This window comes from Pocillopora damicornis, chromosome 12 (genome assembly GCF_964200805.1).
Source record: "Pocillopora damicornis chromosome 12, jaPocDami1.2, whole genome shotgun sequence".
NCBI lineage: Eukaryota > Metazoa > Cnidaria > Anthozoa > Scleractinia > Pocilloporidae > Pocillopora > Pocillopora damicornis.
In genome coordinates this window covers 17023518-17048229 of record NC_142681.1, presented here as the reverse complement: position 1 = coordinate 17048229, position 24712 = coordinate 17023518, and the positions used below count along the sequence as shown (strand labels likewise).

The 24712-nt window shown below is 37.3% G+C and overlaps 1 protein-coding gene across 4 annotated transcripts; it reads right to left on the bottom strand.

Moving 5' to 3' along the window:
* Positions 1-746: 746 nt before the first annotated feature.
* Positions 747-24612, bottom strand: LOC113675580 (putative ATP-dependent RNA helicase DDX60). 4 transcript variants are annotated; one of them, XM_089188859.1, is made up of 41 exons: positions 24359-24612; positions 23063-23110; positions 22501-22640; positions 21546-21656; positions 21145-21274; positions 20422-20591; positions 19651-20045; positions 18855-18962; positions 18211-18339; positions 17938-18096; positions 16951-17122; positions 16540-16689; positions 15888-16008; positions 15320-15435; positions 14886-15064; positions 14489-14537; positions 14007-14201; positions 13522-13715; positions 12245-12373; positions 11879-12028; positions 11000-11119; positions 10691-10786; positions 10300-10415; positions 10091-10176; positions 9569-9702; positions 8819-8923; positions 8607-8729; positions 8273-8448; positions 7251-7433; positions 6866-6971; positions 6412-6564; positions 6007-6111; positions 5671-5871; positions 5136-5240; positions 4761-4905; positions 4081-4190; positions 3320-3473; positions 2714-2940; positions 2088-2221; positions 1763-1825; positions 747-1412 (listed from the first exon to the last, which is right to left on the bottom strand). In XM_089188859.1, exons 3-41 carry the CDS (start codon positions 22637-22639, stop codon positions 1301-1303), a joined length of 5550 nt encoding a protein of 1849 aa, XP_089044985.1. In that variant the 5' UTR covers position 22640; positions 23063-23110; positions 24359-24612; the 3' UTR covers positions 747-1300. The 4 variants fall into 4 exon arrangements, with proteins under 4 accessions (XP_089044985.1, XP_089044987.1, XP_089044988.1 ...); XM_089188861.1 differs by lacking the exon at positions 5136-5240; XM_089188862.1 differs by lacking the exon at positions 7251-7433.
* Between the last annotated feature and the right edge of the window lie 100 nt (positions 24613-24712).

The following is a 24712-nucleotide window of genomic DNA, read 5'->3' as shown; positions in this document are numbered from 1 at the left end:
ATTCGAATTCTGCACAAAATACAATCGTGACTAAAGGACCATAAAACACATCTTCTATTCTAAAGAATAAAAATGGTTACAAACATCTCTGTTTATCGAAGACTGTTGCTGGCTTTTGGCTCTGCAAAACCTAGTGAAACGTAAACACTCAGAATCATTTAATTTTGCTGGTTCAGGTTTACAATGTAAACTCCTTCATGAACGTAACTTGTGACCAAATTTCCATTCATTCTAGGAAATTATATTTATTTAGATAGTTGTTTCATTATTCAACTGGTCAGGGCATCCCAAAGATTGATAGGCGCAAGTTGCACTGTTTGTTAAAGCTTAGGGATTTATTTGAACTATAAATTAAAGTGGCTTTCTGGTTGACATTAACTGTAAATTTGTCGCAGTAAATGTTTAAAACTGACACTGCCGAAGATTCCAACCCCCTCCACCCCCCCCAGCAACTTTGTAAAACGCCTTACAGGGAAGGGTTAGCTTATAATCTCATACCCAGATCTTTTGAATGAGATTTTAGTCGGCAAAAAAATCTGAGTAAGAGATTAAAATTTAAAAATTTTTCTTTGTCCCGACGTAGAAACAATCATATCATTACCGAAAATAACATATGAACACTATATCGCACTTGCAGTTGCCTTTATATGCTGTCATACACAATTCCCACTAAGGTTGGTCATAAAATCCCTCTTGCAAAGATTTCGCTTAACTAGTGTTTAAAAATTCAGTAAAACGGACTTTGATTGAACCTCTAAACTTTAATGAAGTAGTTAGGAAGCACCTAACAAACCTTATCTGATACGAACAGTTTTATTTAATTTGCACTCGTTACAACTTCTTAACGTAAACTACTTTTTTTTTTGTGTGTTACAGTACATATATTTGGTTCAGTTTTATCACGGTCCTTCCAATTTAGTGTAGAAATCTGTTTAACCATGTCGACTTCTCTATCTATACCTTTAAGTTTATCAGTAATTTAATTAGAGTACAGAAGCCTTTGAATACTTCAAGCAACAGTCTTTGAACTAGTCTTAGGGTAAACGCTCTCGTTTCAAAAATTGAATAATTTAAGTGACACTCATTTGAAATTGATCAATAGGACACGGATTTGTTAAAAAAAAAAAAAAAAAACATTTGTATACCGACACAATATGTTCATCTATTTAGTATTCTCTAGGAAAACAAGTGCTACCCGTGTCATTCCAAAACATTTTCAGCAAACACTAATCTTTTAAATTCGACAAGTCTAGAAAACTTGATATTAATAAATTAATAACTAAACTCAAATTTGTATTTCCTATGCCTCATGTTCAAACTGGTCTCTGAATTTCTCTCCGTACTCCTGAGCCAGCTGTTTAAAAGCCAGTACCACATTGTCAGTTTTAGGACCCAGCTCTTCCAGTGAACAACTATAAAACGAGAAAGCAAGTTACTTCATTGTAACCTAATCGATCAACAATGATTATGAAGTGTCATTAAATAGTGCATATTAAAAATTATACCAGTGCTGCATTTTTGTCAATCGCAGAGACAAATCTGCTGGGTGTAGTTCTTGCATTTAAGAGGAAAAATAATATAAAGAAGGTTACCATGGTAATCACTAGAAAAAATGTCTTTTAGCCATGTTTCTCAGGTGAAAAAGATATCTCAACAAACTTTGACGAGAAAAATTCAATTGTAGAATATGTCTGACATTTGAACTTTAGGCGGTGCTCTATCGCTATACTCAGCGTATTCTTTGGAAATTAGGAAGAATTACCTGATTGACTTAATGGTAAGGTAAAACTCCTTTATGGCATTGTAAACATCGCCAGCCAGCATGCTGTGAAATCAGAGCACATGGTCAAAATCAAAGCGAATGTTTCAAAATATCAAAGAGAACTGGAAATGAAATAAAAAGCAGGAGTTGAGCGCCTTAAAGAAAAGTGATAGCTTTTGACGTATTCTAAAGATTTAGCAGGTGGACGATTTATCGATTAAGCGATAAAAATGCATTAATTATATGACAAAGAACGGTCCAAATAAAAAAAGAGCAATATTCAAGTCAGTAATGAAATTATTTTCTAGCACACTTACTTACTTACCCATTTTCTTTCTCAATAACTTTAGCGGATCCGTGCTTAAAAAAATCCAATGCATAGGCATTCAGGGGTAGCCTATTCCTGAGTCGAAGAATGGGAACGAGATTCATGTCCGTGTAGATATCTTGACGAACGATCTAGACAAATAGGAAAAAAATATATTGACGCCCACTTCGGTATCAACGAAAATTTATATCATAAACTGTATTTTACACACATTTTGATTGGTTGTTACTTATGATCTATCGGAGGAGTATAGATGACCATTAATAACATTTTTTTATCATATGAAACAAATAGATTCATTGTTGTCATGGGTTTGTTCAGCAAGAAATCACAGATTATGTCAAAATGTGGTAAGAGCATCAGCGAATCACTTGGCCGCGCCTAATGTACCACTTTTTTAATCTTATACCACATTTTGACTTTACATTTGATCTATTATTGGACAAACCCATGGAATAATTTTTTTAATTTAAAAGAATTATAGATTTATATTTCTTGAACCCAAAATCCCAAATAAGGCTAGTCTAGATTTTAGAGAGTCATTTTGTCTGAAATGGTCTGCTGAGAAAAAATATCAAAAGCCGTAAAAGGAAACAGCGAAACTAAAACAGTGTAATTTCCACCTTCTGCATATCTCTTAGTGGCTCCTCCTCCCACTCTTCCTCGTCGCTATCAACTTCATCTTCACTCCGATCGCCTGGTATTTGGCTGGTATGATGTAACTGTGAGTCTGTATTCCCTGACAGCGCAGCGAAGTAGGAACAAGCCAAAGGCTTGATAGAAGTGTTTGCAAGGACTTTGATCATATCGTGCTCGACAATGCCATCGATGCTGGCTTTATTTGGAAATTCTGCGGCAGAAATTTTTATTACATGAATACAGCAATCTACGCGTTCTCCATAATTTAAATCTATATGATAAACTGAATGATATGCTCATTTTGGTTGTTTGTTACATATGATCTATTGGAGGACAAACTAAAAGATTGCTAAAAGAAATAGACTCCAGGTTACCGTGCATATTTTCAAGAACAGATCACATATGGCGTCAAAATGTGTTGATAACATTAGTGTCAGACTGGCCTGCGCCTCTTGTGCCATTTTGTGTACTTACCACGCACAGCACAGCATGGAATCTCTTTACCGGAATGACGTATTCTCTGAAAATATATTCCGGTTCAAGAAAATGTAAAATTATGCGAACTAAAATGTGCATTAAATATTTCTTACCTATTCCTGATAAGGGGAGCTTGTGATTCTCTCCTCTTCCCTCTCCCAACCACTTAGCCACTGTGGCAGGGTACTGACTAAAGATATCGGTGACCTCACGGTTGTAGCTTTCGACTACTTTGGCAAATTCATCCGGGAGATCCTCCAAAATCAACTGCATAAAGTCCAAAATGCAAAAGTGTCCATGATTTATACACCGAAGAAGCTTAACAGTTACAGTAACTCGCTGCACATCTCTTTTGACGAGTAAGAGAAAAACCAAATGGTTTTTTTAAAATGATTTTTTCCGAATGTATTGTAGTTCGTGCATGTGACCCACGCCTAAATTCATGTAAAACTTTTTAGGAAACATAATTAAGAGCCATTTTCTCTTTCTGAAAAAGACTAACTTTATGATAATTCACCAACAATAGGCTCGTTTTCAAGATGAGCCATTGCGCAGTCTTCGATTTATAACAAACTAAATTGAAAGGTAGACCAATAGATCCTCCGAGGGAAGGAAATACTGAGGAATCAGTCATTATTAATCGTCTTCTTTTATGGGAGAGGGGAGACGGTTGGGTTTTTTTTTTTAGTGTAAACCATAAAATTTACTTAATCCCCCCCTCCCATAAGACTCTGTGATGATGTTATTTTGATCTCCCCACATTAGTTGTTAGTTGGTAATAAATTGCCCGTTGTCTTCCCTTTATGCTCTGTTGATGGTCCCCCTCAAAACCCTCCACTTCCCCCCTGGGTATAAACAATAAATAGTCACTTACTTTTGATGAAGATCGATCCCTAAGCATCAAAGAGGGGTGAACATAAGTCCTTCCAATTAAGTGACTGAGAACAAGTACCATTTTTCGCATAACGTCTACAGAAAATTTACCTGTCAAAGTGAGAAAAAGGAAAATCAACGTAAAGTGAAACGCAATGAACGGGTCAAAAGTTCGCTAAAGAGCACTACGCCAACAGTAGCAATGAAGAGCAAAAACTCCTCAGTGATAAATCTGAGACGCATTAGGCTAACAGTTAACGTACTAGACTTTGTGTCAAGAGGTCTGGGCTGGAAAACCGGCTGATCCTGACTTGGTCATTGTGTTGTATTTTTGGGTAACTGATACACTAAAATTGTCACTCTCCTTACGAGAGTAGAGTATTGAGTTATGAACTGTTAGGAAAACTGCAAATAACCTGCCAAGGATTGAAATTCATCCATGCGAGCGTAGAAATACTCCTAGTCACTTCATACAAACTAAAACCTTCGATTTTTCAAGTTAGAGATATATACCGTCTCTTTGATGATGCTATCACACACAATCATATTTCAAGGAATCGTTTTCCCCTGTGCGGGTTTTAAAAGTGGGATGTTCACAAAAGGCTCTTAAAACGTGCCCTAATATAATCGAATCAATCACTGTGCTTAAAAGGAGCTATCAAAAACTTTAGGTCGGCTTACCCTTTGTCCTTGGCTGACAAAGCTTGTGGAAGAGACCACTTCGTAGAAAGCTGATTAGGACAAAGTTGGACGGTTCATGGTAATGAAGATGGGTTGCCAGTCCGGCCATTTCCTGTGGAGCTCCGGTTTCTTTGTTTATAAGAGACTGGAATTAAACGAGTAATCAAAGACTTTAGCCACAAATGTCTTTGTGCAGGCTTTCGATTGGCTCTGAAATTTTCTTTATCAGACGGTTATATGTCACTAAATCCTACACAGCCATTTCTTCCTCATCTAAGATACCACACCTCACTAAATATGCAGAAAGGTTATTACGGCACGGCCAAGAAAAATGTGTCAACTTAAGAGATGAAAACTTTTGGCTATTCCACTCACCAATCTAACCAGAAGTTCAACGCTGAAGAGGAAATGTAACTTGATCTGGATTTCCAGTTGAGGGTATTTTTGGCAGATAAAAGGATGAGACAGTAATGCTAGGGCCTGAAAAATCAGGGTAATTTAGTAGTTTTATTTATCGAATGAGTTGATAACGTAGATTGGTTACCATAAAGAGTTTCAAAGCTGACGGTTCAAACGTTAGCCCTTCGTCATTCGCTTTTGTTATTATGTAGTCTGCCACCGACGCGGCAGCACATTATCTATAGAAACACACCCCCTTTTTTCACCTGAAAAAATATACACGAGTATATTCAATCTATGGTGGCTTAGATTGCTCGCAAAAATGTAACATATGGAAACTAACTCTTTACATTGTAAATACATGTCGTAAGTGTGAATTATGTAGTCTTCATTTCAATTTATAAGCGTCAGTCGAGCAAAAGAGGCACACCTACTGCCTGAAGGTATCTAATCTATTGCATAAAAAGGAAACTATGAATTAAGAATACATTCTTGATATATTCTTCCAAACCTTAGTGAGGGCGTCTTTCTTGTCATCTGCTTGGGTCGTCATCAGAAGCAGCCGCAGAACCAGTGAAACAGTGATGGGGAAGTTGCCAACAAGCTTTGGGATATTTGCAGTCATGAGGCACTGGACTTTACGGTAAGGAATTCCAAAGAAAATGACATTTCCCACGGGGTCAAAACCTCTCCGACCCGCCCTACCAGACATCTGAAAATAACAAGTAAACCTCTGTGTCATGTTATCCTTGAATGGAAAGAGATATGTCACATGAATAATTGTTATCCACCACCACAACGCTTTATCAGAAAGCTGATGATTAGTGAGGTAATATCTCCCATTTACCTGTCGGTACTGCAGCGAATTTAAGTAGGACGAGTCTCCGGCAAACACCACTGACTTACAAGGCATATGGATGCCGAGAGCCAACGTGGACGTTGCATTGACCACCTAACAAGTTAAATGAGTATTGTAAGGCGAAGCGTCAGATTTCAAACTTTGTGACTAAAAGCATGGTCACTATTTAATATGCATTTCCTACAAAACTAGTTAATCAAATCCTGAGGCGGTATCATCAGCGGATCCAGGGAAAACACCTCTTTAATAATGATGCCTTAGTCTTATGGCCTAAATCTTCACTTTGAATTATTATTTAGGTAAAAATGTTGAAAGTCAAGGACTTTTTGTGAGTCCACGAATGTGAAACATGTGCCTTTTTTGATATTTTACATACCGATAATGAAATCTAACCTGAAGGTATTTGCCTCTGAATAACATTTCCACCACAGAGCGTTTATTAGCGCTACATCCACTATGATGAAAGCCGATTCCTCGTTTTAGAGCCCGCTTGAATAACGATTTTTCAGAGATGAACCTGATTCTCTTCATTATCTCGTCGTAATCCTGAAAATGAATTAATGCGGTCAATTCTTGTTTCTTTTTTCTTTTAATAAGTGCATCAGAATAAATCTTTCAATTGTGTTCATTACCATTTAGCTCCTGCAAGAGAATATCTTCTCTTGGCTGCTGTCAATATTGTATAATTCGGATGAGCAGTTGCTCCATTGTTCAGAAAAAAAGTAAAACGGCTCTACGTTTGCAACCTAAATAAACTCAAAAACTGATATACTGGGTGAAAAAGAAACGAAGTCGCAGAAGACTTATTATTTTCATTATTGAAACAGCATTTGTTTATACTTCCTACCTCTTTTCCAATCCCAGTATTCAATGCCAATGTGCACTGCGGTAGAACCTCGTTCAAGGCTGAAAGAGAACCCCTCTCATCTTGCTTATCTGGTTGGCTTTTTGATCTTGTGGAGAGCAGTGATACCCTTTAGTATAAAAGCACAGCAAACAAACGACAACAAAAAAGCAAACAACCACAAGAAATATAAACAAGCAGTAATTCATCATATACAACAGAACCTTCATATCTAGAAAGACAGTTCGGAAACAGAACAGTTCGACATAGGTTAAGCAAAAGAATGGACAGGAAATTTACTAAATGGAAAATGGTGTGTCACAGAGGTTCTACTGTAGTTTTACTGTCATAAGTCATTTCAGAATGATCAAATTACTGAACTGACTACCTTTTCTCTTTTTCTTTCTGCATTTCATCTCTTTTTCTGTGCAAACTTTTTTCAGCTTTTCCTTGCCTCTTCTGTGCAAGTTTTGCCTCTTTTGTGTTGCCTTTTCTCCTGATAATTTGTTCCTTGCTTTCTAGTTTCTGAGCATAACCGATTGCCAGCTCTTCGCAGAGTTTACGATCATTGCTACGTAGGAAAACCAAAGAGAGTGCTCAACATGAACATTTCGATTACCGTATGAATAACCATGACCTTTTCTTACGTAGTTAACTAACCTTTTGCCTGCAATTTCAATTACTGGAGATTAGGCCTCTGTCATTCAATTGACACGTCTACTCTGGGTAATCCTGTTTATCGATAAAGGGCAAAATTACTGAGCGCTGATTGGTTGAGAGAGAGGGCATTTTTTCTTAATCGAGGGCATTTTTAGTAATCAAGAGAGGGCATGATTACCTGTTAATGATTGGCTAATCCGTTGCATTGCTAATCCGTTGCTTCCCAGATAAAAATAGACTGCGCACGTGATTTTCCTTCGTATAAATTTTGCCCTTTATTGATAAACAAGTAATCCCATGAGACCTCGTACTATTAAGGATTAATTGCACTTGAGTTTTCAAAATTTTCCAAATTGCCCGAGTCGCTTCGCGACTCGGGCAATTTTGGAAAATTTTGAAAACTCTCGTGCAATTAATCCTTAATAGTACTTGGCCTCATGTGATTACCTATACAAACTAATACTTTTACTCGCAGTTTTTATCCTTTTCCAAATTAAAAAAAGAAATCTATTGTATCTCTGGTTAAACATCTATGAAAAATGTTTGACATGGCCATGTGAAGAACATATCAGATAAGAATACTAATTTCCTATTAAGCTGTCTTTCACTCCGCACATCTGTATTTAACATTATGTTGCACATTACGTCCCCTTACTAACTTCCTAATTAAGAAGAAATGAATGGAGAAATTATGAGCAATTACAATTCAGAGTTTTTAAGTAACTTTGTTCCTTTATAATTCCAACTTACCTAAACACTAAGGCAGGCAGTTTGTCCTGGGCTCTGAGCTCGTCAATGAGTTTTGCGAAATTGTTCTTTATGAACTGTTTACCAGAAAAAGTCATTCCCAGTTCACCCCATTGTTCTTCAGTTAAAAAGTGATTTTCCAAGAAAACTGACTTTAAAGAATTTATAACTGACTGAACCTGACAAGAAAAGTAATAATTCTATTCAAAACACATTAAAAATTAGAGCCTTTATCCTACAAAGTGCGTGCTACGTTTCATCGTTGCACATTTTTCCCTTTCTTTTTGAGCATGGTTAGACCTAACAAAACAAAGAAAACCAAATAAATTTTTTTTACCTTTGTCAATTCTCTGCTGTCTGCCCAAGACTTGAATTCCCTCTTCAGGTCACTCTCGTATTGCCTAGCATGACCCTTTTGGATCAATTTATTTTCTAGGAAATATGTCTCAGGAGAAAGATTCTGCCAAGAGAAATTTAATTTACATTATCCAGTGTTCCTCATCTGTACTTTACCAACAAGATTGAAATATTAATAACTACTCCGCTGACCTGGAGTGATTCACAGTCAGGCCACACGCTAACCATAGTGTCATATAATTGTAGAGATTCTTTTGGTGTAAGTGCCATATCACCTGGTAAACCTTTTTGGCGAAGCTGTGTAAAAGAAGGAACAGGTAAGACTTTTAGCCAAAGACCTAACTTATAAATTTTCCTAAATGTCTCGGACAAATCGTCGATTCCATGTTGCGTCTATTATGTAATTGATCCCAGATGACGTCAAAATGTAGTATGAACAAAAAAAGTGGCACTCGAGGGGCAACCGAGTTGTCATTGCAGCTCTTACCGCGCTTTATCGTCTCCTGTGATCTATTTCGGTACAGAACCACGGCAGTGTCGATTCCATTTGTTTAATATGATAGCAAAAAGCAAACTTCTGTTGATGGCGACATAATCTATGCGTCCGTCCTGCCCATAAGTAAGAACTGATAACAAATTGCGGGTATAATTCAGCTTATCATACAAACTAATCTGATCCCAAAGAAGAATCTTGAATCTAGATTGAAAGCGAAGGAGCAAACGAACTTCAAAAGAAAAAAATATATATTGATGATTTATATACATCATCATCAAAAAAAATACCAAAGTGAGGGTGTTTTCATTTTTAGACTGAGGGAAAAGCAATCAACTCTCGATTATTGATTATTATCATTGGTAAGATGCACTCTTTTGTTGTGCTATGTCAATAAAAGTACGCTTGTAAAATATTGAATGTACTCAGGAATAGTTAAAAACGCTAACCTGTTGGTGTCCTAGCTGGCCGCAAGGATGAAGCCTCACGAATGCCTCGTTGTTGTAATCATCGTATCCTTTCTCACAATTATTTGGAAGGTAAATGCTCTTTTCTAGATCGGAGTACCGTCCTTCAAATTTGACTTAAAAATAAGCGAAGGAATTAGAAGCAATCAACAAAATTTAGAGAAGTAACGATAAGTTCTGAAATAAATATACTCGCGTTCAACAAAAGTGATATATTGGCGAAACGTTTGTCACTAATAACATTAATTGGAAGCAAGTAGCTCTTCGTTGAGAGAAATTCTGTGAAAAGCACTTTCGACATGAATTTTTTTGTTCACGCGGAGGAGGAGGAATGTTTTTCGTTTTCTTTGTTCTTATTTTTTTAACTCAACCTTTTTACCGGTACGAAGTGGTGCATTTGTGATCATTTTAAAGGTCATTTCGCTTCATTTTATTCTAGAAGAGTACAAAAGCACGCAACAAGAAACATTTCATAGCATTCCAATACAATAATTTCTCTCCTACCTAACCTGATGCGATATGACTTCCTCAGATTTTCTTTATTTTCTTTGTCTTGCTTTTCACGAAAGTCTTGAGCAGCTTGCAACCAGCTGTACACAAGAAAATGAATTCTTCAACCTCTTCTATCCATAAGAAGGCCACAGCAAAAATGTTTCCAGTTGTTCATCAAAAGTCGTCGATGAATAAATTAATATCTCTACTTAAACTCTTACCGTCTTAGTTCCTCTGGGTTTCCAATGGTTGCGGAGAGCGCCAGGAAGGGACAGCGAATCATAAGTAGGAGATGCTCCCAGACTTCAGCTCCAGTTTCTGATCCAATACAGTGAACCTACGCAAACCAAGAAAGAATCTACTTCAGTCTAAAGTTATCATTACTAAATTCTTAACTTACTGGCGAGGGTTGGAAATTGATAAATCGATAATGACACAAAACTTCATGGAAACACAAACTAAAAAGAAAACAGACATGTAGTAAGTAGCATTTCCTACCTCGAACAATAAACTAGTCTTCTAAATTAAACAATAAATCTCAGGGAAATTGTATGTACGTTCAGCAAACCTTTACTGGTTGACTGGCAAAAGAACGATATGACGATCTTTTACCTCATCAAAAATCACATATTTGACATTCTTCGTCCAATGCTGTCTGTGTGGAGAAATAAAGAGGATCTCCAAACACTGTGGGACTGTAACAAGAATCTGCGGGAAAAGAGTTACACAGACAATCTCATATTGTAATAAGATTAACTTTGAAAGTGTTTCCAAAAAACATGCAAGTTACTAAACCGATGAGATCTGAGGCATTCCTCATACTTTTCCATATTTTCAAAGAATGTATAACAAAGATGAGTTGATCCAAAGGAAGATAAACGGACATAGCGTTACTGATTTTCCAAATTCAGATCCAGTAACCTGGGAATTTAGCGTGTTGTGACGATAGTCTCTCGTGAAAACACCGAACACTGATCTTCCCTCTGGCATCTGTTTTTCAAACCGTGCATAAATTGTAGCAACGACTTGATTGACCAAAGCCTAAAAGAAACAAAGAACATAATTGACCAGGCTGTGCAGAAAATAAAAACATAAACAGTTTTCTTTATCAAAAGGGTGGCTTCACAGTTTCTTTTTTCCTTTTTTTTTTTTTTGCGTGTTGCAACTTTGATTGATAATGATCAGGGCTAAAGGGAACACTCTTTATATAATACACTTAAAAGAACCGTAGATTTTATTCAATCATAACATAGCAAACAAGTTTTCGAAGAAGGGCTAACGCTCGAAACGTCAGCTTCAGAAACTCTCTATGGTGGCCAATTCACATTATGAACCAAGTTATCTTGTAAAAGCCTCCACCGACGCGGCACCACAGTTTCTTTAGAACACCACCTCCTTCAGACAAATTTGGCCGAGGTTTTGGTAGTATTTGGATTTTGAAGTTTGTTCTCGACAGGAAGTTCATATGCAGTGAGTCCTTCAGTATTTAAGAATATAAAGAAGGAGTATGCTCCAGGAATCATATAATGTTTTCCTCTTCCATTCAACGGTATAAACAACATCCTGTCACTGACCAGGTCTTGAAACTCCGAAAATTGTTTTCAAAGGTGCTGAAAATTAAACTACGGAGGCCACACATTTTTAGTTTGGTATTTTTGGTGAGCAGTGCATTCTTTTATGTTCTTTTAATGGCAGAAAAAAATTCTGAACAATATGGTTTATGGGGCTCATTCCTCCTCGAACCTCGCCCTGATATAGAAACTATTTAGGGAAAGAGGATGACATAGACAGACACTTTACCTTTGTTGGTGCAACGTAGACCACTACACTATCATTATCCTTCCTAAGAATTTTCTCCATGCAGTAGTACGAGGCGTAAGTCTTTCCTGAAGAGGTTGGAGCCACTATCACTGCTGATTCATTGTTATCGACGGCATCGAGAAGTTGGCGCTTCGAAATATAGACAAAACATACCCGCATAAAATTACACAACTGCCTTCAAAAAGGAGATCTCTTCGCACCTTTTCTGAAGCTTTATGAAGTAATATCAAAAAGGGCCCTGGTAAAGACACTTTACAACCTTCTACTGAACCATTATCGTTTAAAACATACGCCCAGCTACCATTTTTTCATTACGTATGGAAATGCATACATATTCATGCATACCTGCCATGTATCCGGAATAAAATGTTCAACCCGAGAGTCCGGATCAGTTCTCACTTCCCGTTTCAGCAAATGTGCCATGTATTCAAGTTGGAATCTTGTACTTGTGGTGTGAACAAAATGCTGTTCATTCTAGGATCAAGAGGCATTTCTGACTTATAATTCTGAGGTGCTCAACATCTTTACCTCAAAAGTCTTCATTATTATTTTCTCTGACGATATCTTGGGACAAAAGGATATCTTTACAAAAAAATCTACTATTAACATTATTATCAACAATTAAGAACTATGTAAGCAAATTTGTATGACATTCCTTACATGCTCATTCACATATCACATGTCCCATCATAGGCTTCTTCCCTGTAATTTGTTTTATTACAGCTCATATCCGATGATCATTTATTCCTTAGTAACTTTTATGGTTTATAATTTTAATCTCGCATGATAATTAATGTATAATGCTGTCTTTGAGATTTAAGATTCGACAAGGTCAAGGGAGCCGTTTGAAACGTAATTCATCCCTATCTAAACAGTTCTCATCAGTCTCATTGGTATTTAACTTTTATGATATCTTTGGAAAAGATGTAAGTAACAGTTTAAGAACTCTCAGTGACAACTGAGTGAAATAATTTTAATTACTCGAGTCTCGTCAAAGCTTGAATTCTCGAAGGCTTCTTTCCCGCAGTTTCTTTCATTGCAGCTCATCTCCGTCGGACGGATATTTTGTTACTTGGAATCCTCCATGATCACCGTCACGAATATAGACATTGTTGTCTACGAGATTTAAGTTTCGTTACATTAAACAAGGTTAAGAAGGTCATTTTAAGGAGATATTAGCGGTGAAACAGATGGATGAATTTAGATGCTTGATATCATTAAAGTTTCTTTAGTTTACATAGTAATGTTCATTAACTGAAAAAGGTGAAAAGTGCTTTTTTTTGCATAGAAAGAGTGAAGTCTATAGGCAAATCGATTTTTGTTGACTTTGGCATGTACTGAGAGTATTAACCCTTTAACTCCCATGAGTGACCAAGACAGAATTTCTCCTTACTATATCATTACAGTATCAACCAGACAAGTGATGAAGAAAAATATCAATTAAGGGATAATTAGTTGATCCAATACTAAATTCTTTGACCTAATATTATAGGAATTATTTGGTTGACAGTAAGGAGAATTACAAATTTGATCCGGGAGTTAAAGGGTTAAGAAAACATTAAAAAAAATAGGATTCTCATGCTTCTGTTGAATATTTGATATGGAATGGATGGGATATTTACCTTTTTCTCACGATCTGGTGGCATTTCACAAAACAAGGGCACGAGGTCGTCAAATCCCAGCTTTTGCATAATTTTAGCCAGTTTCTTCTTGTTCTTATCGGTAAGAACACTTGGTAGGTCTTGAACAATTTTATGAACGCTTTCCATCAAAATGACAGGATATTTCATGTCATTAGATTCTGGGTCGGAGGTTCCTATAAGGAAAATGTTTAAACCGCATTAACTCTAGCATCCTTGTGGTGAAGATGGACGCTTTAATATCTTATTTTTAAAATCTCGTCCCGTTTCTCTCTGAGAGCGTTTTCACTCCCGTTTTAAGTAGCTAAGGTAAATATATTGGATGAAATGAAATAATTTATTTGTGAAGGATTCAAATCCTAGAAAACTGACTTCGGAAACCAACATGACTGCCGGTCTGTTTTTCTGCTTTACCAACATAGTAATTGCAACGTAAAATGAAAACACTTCGTTTTACTTTAACGTACTTGTCTGTTTCCAGCCTTCAAAGCAACTATCGACTTTTTTCATGAGCGCGTGAAGACGAAGTTTTGGAGATTTGCAATCTAGTAGATATTTATCAATCAATTTCAGAACATCACTGAAGTTATCTCTCCTCAGATTTGTTTCGATGTCCCTCACAATGCCATCCCACTTCTCTTGATCTTTCAATTCCGCTTTCTCTGTTTAAAAAATACCAAAAATAAAAGACCATCCTAAGTTTATTGAAATCAAGTATAATACATCAGTTTTGCCAATTACTACACAAGCATCTCAGGCGAGAGCACAGGTTTCTTTCTTCCTCAATGACCCGGCTTGTGAGCGTCAGTTCCTGGCCGGTTATCTTGTCCACAGATCAAAAGGTGCATGATTTGTTTTTTGTATGATGCATGATATAAGCATGTGGGAAGCCGACATGCAAGGATAATATAGGATGTGTACCCTTTTCACGGGCACACATACAACTTACCTCTGCTTTTTTTAAGACTTTCCTCGATGATTTTAGCAGCGTTTTTGCTCTGTTTGAAAATTAGGAGTGAGAATGTTACTTGAGACAAGCTAAAGAAACACCTTCCTTAGACTGAAAGGGATTTTCTGCTAAAAGTTTGTAATACATCCAGTGAATTTGCTTCTTTGCATACCCGGGTAGAGTGAAATGGGGTGCGTAGATATTATAGTCACGCTTAAAAACAGACAAAAACAAAAAAAAAAACACAAACAAACCAGAAAATGATCGACGCAAAACAGCCAAGAAATCCCATATCTCGATTCGAATCTAACGTTCCAGCGATTTAAAAAAAAGACTTAATGAGAGACTTTATTTTAAGATTATTGACTTTTATAATAGTCTTCTTAACAAAACTAACCTGCTTATTTTCCTTTCTCTTTCCCGTTTTCTTTTTCGACCCTGACTCTGTGACAGTGATGATTTTTTGTTGATCAATGCCACCAACCAGTGAGTTGCCGTAGAATCTTTGAAAGCGAATATATTTTTGCTTATCTTGAAAATACCGTTTCCTTTGCCAAGGATCGTCTGGAGGATTATCTTAATAAAAAAGTATTAACAATATCATATAAATATGGCAGTGCTGCCTTGGAGTGGAAATACTTAGGATTAAAAATCAGTATTCAAGCAATTGCGCACTTACCTCTCCCCTAACCCTACATTAACCCCAACTTGTTACTTAGTTGACGTTTTTGGGTTAGGGGAGGGGTAAGTGGTAGGTACACAGTTGCTCGGGTAATGACATTGATCATTAGGTTCTTTTCTGGTTCAACAATAAGCTTGGAGGTATTTTACCTGTAATAGATTTCTTCGTTCTATCGTAATCATCAGAAAGTGGTCTAAGAGAATGCCAGTGGTATCGTTCATCAAATTCCCGACCAATATTAGGTATATCGTCGTCACTTGTTTCTCTGCAGAACATGAACAAGCCGGGCAAAAAATTCCACAAAACTACAAACTAAAATTACACAAGAGTTACAGGTTTTTTTCAGTTTATTTCTCTATTAAGTTCAATCCAGTAAACTCGTCAGTTCTCGTATTCTCTTTGGAATGCACTCCTAATGCTCGGAAACTTGTCGAAGTCGTTATTATTAATTTGAAGCGAAAGGTTCTGAAGCTTCAATGTTGACATCTTTCAAGGGTGACCGTGCATAACTTAGTGCTCCAACTGTGCTTAATTCTTCCAGTCTTTGACTTTTACCGGCTTTCCAAACCAAGTCTCAACTCATTTGAAATGAGGACGACCTGGCAAACGAAGCACAAGATCAATGGACACAACTGAACGACACACAGAAGCATCAATGAAGATAAAACCAGCTTAAAACCACTCGAAAGACAAGGCTCTATCTTTTTATCAACTTACTCTGTCATGGCATTAATTTCTGATCGAATATCCCCAGCATAATCATTCACAAGAACGCTTTGCACCTCAGTAAGTCGCCTGAGCTTCATGGTAGAGTCTGCATCTGAACGCATCACTGAAACTGTTGTAACATAACAAAATAAGCGCTTAATATGTTCAGTTCCTGTCGCCCACTCAGCAAGAGTATAAGTGTTCCACTTTTAAAAGAATGAAGTTTTGCCGTCTGCAGGTGTAACCACCAATATTGAACTTCTTTGATGTGAACAGGGCCAACATGGTATGTCGTTTAACTTTGTCATATTTGAATGATCCAATGTCTGACTTGTTTTGGCCTGATCAATTCAGATAGAGTACAATTTAGACTTGTTCAAGTTCTTTTAAGAACCTTAAAACCTTTCAAATTGCGAAAGTTTTTTATGACAATACCCATTTAGAGACAAGTTCAAAAATAGTTATTTCACGTGCAACAGGAAAAAGAGGAAAACAATGTTTCCACGATTCAAAGAACAGTAATCATGGAAACTTCACGGTCCATTCTCAAAGAAAAGAAACAAAACCCCTTACCCAGAAAACGCATATATAAATCAAGAAAAAGAGATAGAAATAAGGAAAATAATTCGCACATAAGAACCCGCTGGTGGACATTTCTCACCTTTTCCTTCATGAAAGTCTAACACATCTTCAGCAAAGGGAAAAAATTGGGCTTCAAGGGAGTGAGTACCACATGACTCGTTCACCATATTTACAGCCTTTTTCCACGCATCTTCTACTTCCCTGATGACATCCTCCGGTAGACTGAGTCCTAGTACCAGAAGAAAATCATACCAAATTTAAGAGGTACTAGGCTTCCGTGTATCCGTGGGCTCTCCATAAAAAGCGGAACATAAAAAAGCAAATGAAACATAAATAAGAAAAAAAATCCGGGTAAATAAAACAACGCCAACAACAAATAAACATGAAAGCCCGAACGGTCCTAACCGTCCAAAGAATTTCTGTGTCACCATCAGGGATTTCCCATACACGCAATGATTGCCCCATTGACCTCACCATTTTCATAACCCACCTTCAACGCCTTTTGACCTTTGCTGCAAGACAACGGAAAAGAGAGTATGGACCAGACGCCCATCCATTAAATCTGCCACTGACTTAAAAAAGTCATTGCCTGTTTGGTTTCTACTTGCATATTCCTGCACAACTTGTACTGCCTTTAAAATCTTCCATAAACACATGTGGATCTGTTAGCAGATAATAAACGTACCACGCTTCTTTTAGTCACTGACATAACAGTTTCGTATATCTTGAGAAATCTAGCCTAATTTTGAAGTGTTTTCTTTTTGTTAATTTTTTGCACAGACAATTCATATTAAATTCTACATCTTTGTCGATAAATTTTCCGACTGTCACCTAAAGGTATGTTTTTTAATCCTATTGCAATTTTTTGTCATTTTTTAATTGTTTTTGCATCCCAAAAGCTCCGAGAAACGTTACAAAGCTCCTTTTTACATAAATTCTCTCGATTGCAAAACTGCAAATTGGATGTGTGCAAAATATTTCTTAATCGAAAATAGAAGTATGATATCATAAAAAATGTTGTTGTTCATAGTAGCTAAGTATATAAATGAATGTTTCATTGTTTGCCTCACGTTGTAAGAGTCAGGCTAATCAAACGCCTAGTGTGTTGATCTCGACGTTTTGTCTGGTGTACTGCTAGTCTCCGTCTGACGACGATGTCGAAAGTTTGCTTATCGCTGACATTCAAAAGTGAATTCAGTTACTGAGCATTGCTTATTCATAAGATGGGATAGAATACCTCCTTTATGCCGAATTCTTCGGGAAATTCTTCACCTTCTGTATTTTCCTTATTATTTGTTTAGGAAAAGGAAATTAGGAAAAATAAATATTGTCTTTGCCTAGCCTAGTCACTATGCAAAACTCTGCAATGCATTTTATCTATGGTTGTCTAGGAAACGATATTGTCGAAGTTGCATTAGGACAGTGTCAATTGTGAGGGAGACCACTGTAAGATAATTTGTTACATAGCCTCACTAACCTCGTTAAAGGGATAGACGTTACCGTCCTTTGTTCTGCAGAATTCATTTAACAAGTTCTCGTCTATGAAGTGAGCTCTATACTTCAACGGCAGTTTGTTCAGTACTGCAATGTGAAGCAAAAAAAGCTTCATTCTGTCCTCTACAGTTTTCATCGTTTCCTGTAAGCGCAGTGGGAAGATAAACCCTCGTATCATTCCGTGAGTAATATAATCGAATAAATCATTGTTAAGAAAGTTCTCAAATTCCACTGAATGTGTCCCTTTCGTACGTACCTTGGTGCTTCTAGAGTCCTTGAGAGCTTTAAAGAGCATCAGTGCACACCCAAGGACTGCGGCAACCTGTCGACAGCCGCCTTTTGGTGGAAGCTGAAGAGCTTTGTAAACTTCTGCTTCTATGTCAATCTGAGGTACGTCCAAGTGATGAAGTGAGAACATAAATAAATCCGCTTCTTCTGGTCAATCATCAGTAGTCGAAAATGTTAAAGAACAACCTTATCCGTACATAAATCAAGGTCAAGCGGCCTCCTTTATTTGGTATGATTGAAGTCAGGAGATTAGTATGGGCCAAATATTTTCCCTTAATGAAATTCTTCATTTTTAGTTTGAATCTAAAAGCAGTTTCCCAATCATAGCCACATTTGCATTCATTCATATATGCGCAATGAAAGTGGTTTTCAAAGACTAGAGCATCGAAGAATTTGGTCAGATTTCACAGATTGCAGAATGATCCCATCTTTTGAGTTGGAATAAAAAAATTGAATTACTTGGACCACGAGAAAATTAATTTTGCGTTTTTGATGTTTTGGCATCGAATTAACTGAACACTCAGCAATAAGACTTTTTCCAAATGTATATTTCACCATAAAACCTTTACTGTGCGCCTCAAATTTATCGAATGTCATGAAATGTAAAAACACCTGATCATCCAGAGGAAACGCGTCCTTCCATCTGGGTGAGCTCTTAGATTCCTGGTCGTGCCTGAAATTCATCAGATATTGCCACGTTCTCCGTAGTCGCTGTTCATGCTAAAAAAACAATCAACGTATTTGCAAGTTTGAAAATCTCATTGCCCTTTGAGGAGATTTTTTTGGGGGAAAATAATGATTCCATATAAAGGAAAGAGGGAGAAACCGCCTCAATCTTATATTGAAGCAAATTAGTACGCATGTGCATTTGGTGTTACATGTATGATAAATCCGTGCCCAATTAAATCAAAACAAAGATCCAACAGGAACTTTTTAAACAAGATGGAAGCAAACGGTGTGAAGTGAGGGGGTGAAGTGAGTGGCCGAGTCGAGTTTGGATTTTGTTTTGAAACTGGGCAGTTAGCTGGGGAAGATGAGTTTCCTCGACCAATCACGAAGCGGTTTAGAGCAAATCGAAGAATAAAGAGTTTCTTTTTACAGTGAATTGAGAATTATTCTGACGTAAACATGGATCAACTAAACCTCTAGTGCAAAAATTCGAGACATTCATTTTTTTACATAATTCAGTTTCATCAGAAAAAGTTGATGTGGTGTAATGTGAATTGACCAAAAGCTGACGTTTTGATTGTCAGTCTTAGAATCCTTTGTACGATGGCCAATTCACATTATCGACTCAGTTGCTAAAACCAAATTATCGTGTAACATACCCAACCGAAACTACACCACAGTTTCTTCAGATACTTACTCCATTATTAATTTGCTAGTCTCCCAGGAGAATAATTCTTACCTTCGTAAAGAACTTTTTGTGAATGGCAGAGGAATCCATGTAAAATCCCATCACTTTTGTCGCAGTTGTCTGGATGCCCGAAATGAAAACACAATTTAATCCATGTGCGAGACAATGATACAAGAGACACCGGAAAAAAAATTCCATTGTTTTTTTTAGCTTTCCATCCTGGCAAGGAATGTTTTCAGCATCCGTCAACAGGAAAAACGCAGGGACCTCGTCATCAACGTAATCTTTCCACCTCTGTCCCCAAAGATTCACCATTAAGGTTTTTACGGTAAAATCTGTGTTGTGCTGGAGATGAAGAATAAGCGCTTCCCGAGCGAGCAGCATGGACGAATTACCTCTCCAGATTATCTCCATGTCTTTGAAAAAAACGACGTGGAAAACGCCGCCTAGGGGAAGAATAAGTGTGGAATAACTTTTCACCCTAGTGATAAATTAGTTATGTGTGTTTATCTAGCCGGAAAGTCCACCAATCGTAAAACCCAACATAAGGAAGAAAAACTCATACGACTTATAATTACGCAGGGAATCCTGCACCCCAAGGAGTTGCGATAATTTTTTTCTTTTTTGCTTTTGTCCTGTGGTAAAGAGGGAACTAGACTGAGGTTTGTAAGTATGATTTTTGAATTTTTGAGAATTTAATTTTTTGAGGGCCCAAAACCTTTCGACCACCGGCTAGATGCGGTACGGCGGAGGTGTAGGAAACCCATGTGCATTCTTTTGGCATATGCCGTGATTAAAGCGTCCAATTGTCTTTCCACTAACCTTTCTCTGTAAACGTTTGCAAAAATCGCTCCGTTAAGTATGCAAGATGCAGAAATTGTCCACCGTTACTCCAATCCAAGCTTTCCTCGCCAAGAATTTCTAGCAGCAAGGAGTCGCCATCAATGAGGAAAATCTTTGCGTCTGAAAAGTCGGTCAGGATGTTGACAAACCTGTTTAATAGAGAACGAATAGTGAGTATTTCTTGCTTGTGGAGACAAATTTTCGTTCTCGTGCACGCTCGTTCCAAAATTAGAAAGATTTCATAATCGATTAATTTACTTATTCGCTATTTAAACGATTTTCACACGCATTATATTTCCACTCTCCATTTTCTTCTTCTTCTTTCATTCTTGTCATACCTCTTTCTATTTTGAAACTACTAATGAGGATCTTTAAAATGTATAAAGAATAACAAGGCCAGACCACAACACTGGGAGCTACTTTCCCTACGCTCTGCGAGAAGTGAGTGGGCTTTCTGACGTCCCCTGCTAACCAGCCCAGGAAAGATGCGGGAGACGGAGCTCATGACTTATCGTCCTCATCCGTGAAGACTAAAATGTCTAACCATTTGCAGACGTCATACAAAAGGCAGCACATTCTCTTCAGTTATTTTAAGACCCTGAGTATTGATCCGGTCTGGGGCTTGAGCCGTGGATCTTCCGCACGGCATTTGGGCGCTCTGCAACATAAGCTGACCAAGCGCAGTCTGATCTGTATACTAACTTGGTATTCACTCCTCGGCCATAAAAAGTCTTTCTGACCAAACGCATAACGTTGGAGAAGTTAGGCGGAAATTTATGAGGTTTTTCATTCTTGTCAACGCCTATCCCAGGTAGCTCTTCAGGTCTTCCACCTACGTCAATCAGATAGGTTGGTGTAACTAAATGTTTTATAATCATCTCAATAGTTTAATTATTCTCCTTGTAGACTTGAGTACAGAGTCGCACGGCTTCTCCAGTGATATCGTTCAAAAAATGCTTTGTAATAGAACTAGATTCTTTTCCATCACTTTATAATTAGCAGAGTAGCGATTATTTTCCCAAAAACTAGGGCAATCATCTAATGCTTGTTTGGGGCGGAAAAGGTTAGCTAGCGAAAAGATGATTTGAGCCAAGTCTGTTTACCTTCATTCAGCTGCACTGGCTCTTTAGCAGATTTTCCTTCCTCATCCTCGTCACTTTGCTCTTCGTCTATATCTTCCAGTTGAAATTCTTCTTCTTCGTCGTCACTGTCAGCTTTATCAATAATAAAAAATTAGATTTCTACGCTAGTGACACTTTCAAAAAAAGGTTTGTGTGCAAGGAATGAAACCGCACGAAACGTATTATTTCGTTATTACCATTAGATTGTTATTTGTAGTAGAGAAGTCCATCATGTGTGGCGAGACCACATTTTAGTTGGCTCTTGCAACTGAGATGAACCGCGCTTTCAAAAACGAAGTACACTTTTATGATGTTTACATGGATTGTTAGGGGTGAAAATGTTGAAAATAGTGCAAAGGTTTCAGTATATTGTGTTGTGTTATATCTTTATCTTTATTCTAATGAAATATTGATAGAAAGCCGAGACATGTTTCAACTAACAGTTATTTGATAAAGGAAATAGGCCGCATCTCCATTCGATTACCTACACTCTAAATGAACAATCATTGTATGAGGCTGTTGTGATATCCAGAATAATCAAGGTCGAGGCACGGGTTATCAGCTCAAGCCTCGTCACAAAAACCGAATTGAACAAAAAAAAATGGTGACGATAATTTACTTGTAAAAATATACAAATCAGCAAGCAACACGGCGGGCGAACTTGGCATAGTTACCCTCAGAAATCATGCACTGCGGTCATACATGACATGATTATCCGTGAACTTCGGTGTCATTGACATGATTATTGTATAATCTGCAGTTAGATGACGTCCCAGGCGCAGTTTCAAAATTCACTGTGCGCTTTCGGTCAATCATAGAAGAGATATTGAGTTGAATGTATATAATACCCATAATTGAGGCACTAAACAAACTCAGTTCTAAAATCGTTAGCGTTCCAATGATACTACAACAGAGAACAACTTCTTAATTTTCTTACAAAGGTTCTCAACATCGTCATCTTCACTTGAGTCCTCAGTGACATCGTCGCTACCACTTTCACCATCACTTGAGTCAAACACAGGGTCATCAGAGTCCTGATCAGATGTTGAATCGTAATCTTCGCTTCCCTCCGCCATCCTGCGTGTAAATTTAATATTGAATTTATTCTGCTGAATTACAACCTGACCGAACATTTGTCGAACTTAGCTATTGTCAGCACGATAATACTTGCGTTTCCTCCCCTTAAAGGCAAATTTTGAAAACTGACAGCTTGCAAAGACTCAAAAGCTACATAGACTGCACGGCTTCCGTTGCCGAACGTGATGTCACATAAAATTGAACAAACTAATTCTTTGCTCCTATCGATAACATTGAGTTCGTCCAGTTCATTGTCTGTGATAGTTTACGTGAGGTTTTTTGGAAATTACAAAAGGCAAAATGTTCCAATATTTTCCTGAACGGCGAAAAATTGTTTGCTTCGATACAAAATTACAAATTCCTAACAACTAAACTCTATAAAACACAGCAGCTCTTATTGCAAGGAAAAACTAAAAACTTACCTAGGGGGAGACCGGTGTGACAGCTACCGTTATTTAGCCATTTAACTCCTGGAAGTAATTAACAATTAACTTCTCCGTATAATATCTAAACATTATCTAGCAAACAGGTCATGAAAATATTCATACTTATCGGGTCAAAGTTATCTCGATCTGACACCAAATTCTTGTAACTTATTTACAAAGAAATGTGTAGCATCTAGAGGGGAGAATTAACAATCAGATCTCGGGGGTTAGGGTTGAGACAGAAAATGCCAAGAAAACAGAGGACCCCTTAGTCGTTTATATCAAAATAATAAGTGGCAACTCCGTGAAAGAGCAAAATTATGATGATAATGATAACGAGAGCTTTCCTATTACATGTTACCGACGATTTTTTTAAACTTTCTATTAACAGAAAGCAAACTATTGCTTGGAACCTTCTCTATGAATTAATTTAACCCTACAGACTGACGTCAATTTTAAGCACTTTTAACTGAAACGTCATAAGAGGAAAGATGTCACCAAAAAAACAACTTCCTTTCTTTAAATTGCATGATAAAGCAAGGCTTATTTTTGAAAATAAATATCAAGTTTTATGTAAGCTGTTTTATTTTTTATATGAAAAGTTTTTGAACTTAATATTGCCTCCTAAAGCACTTGTCATAAGTAATAAAAGGAGAGAATGAGTTCAACGCGTGGAGTTCACGTGACTTTTTAAGAAGTAAACAAAAGGAATGTGTTTATGACTGTCTTGCTTTTCACCAATTTGAAAATACAACTCGAGCGCGATATAATCAGCGTTTCTTCCGTCATTTTTTACAATAGAATAGTGATAAGTTTTGTCCATCAAAACTTGTGTTGGATGGAAGACGAGAAACATATTTCAATTAAGGATCGTCGACCTTTCATTTAACTAACCGCGGAACAGATCAAAACATGGGCGAATTTCGTTTTTAAACTTAAGGGATTAATACTCCGTTTAAGGTTTTAAAGCCAGAGAAATCGCTCAGCATGTTGTAGATGCTTTTTTTTTTTATTGTCAATAGCTCTTGTTATCTTATCTAAGAGGGAAACGTTGCCTTAAATCAACTGTTCTCACAAATTTCACTTGCACTTGTTCTTGTACGAATCGCTGCCGCCATATTGTCCTCAGTTTAGAGCAGACTTGAAACGAGACTTAAGCGTGTTATTTTTGATCATCACAAGCTTCCGTCAATCGCAGGTTTCATTTAGGAACACCGAATACAAATCGGGAAGATGTATCGAGAACAATAAAAACCAGGCAAATTACCGTGCTTTAAATGTTACAAAGCTTACCTGAGAAGCAGCTTCGTCGAAGTCTGAAAGCCTATCGGCCTTTAAAGCCTCGTGTCTATCGATTAATGATGTCTTAACCTTTTTTAATTCAATCTTTCGCTGTCTAACAAAGCGGCGAATTTTCGTAGGAATTTGAATACCACACGTCCACCAGAAAGTGAGGTCAGAAGAACGACCATCACAAAGACTGAAACAAAAACTATTAATTTTAATATACTGGAAGTTGATTTTCTGCCAAATCAACTTCCAATCTCGAGCTTAGGTTGACAAGCTGCCAAAATGACCCTCGAGATTGGTTGGCTTCCCGTTTGCAAATCATGTCACGCTCCCCAGGCATGGTCACACAAGTCTAAT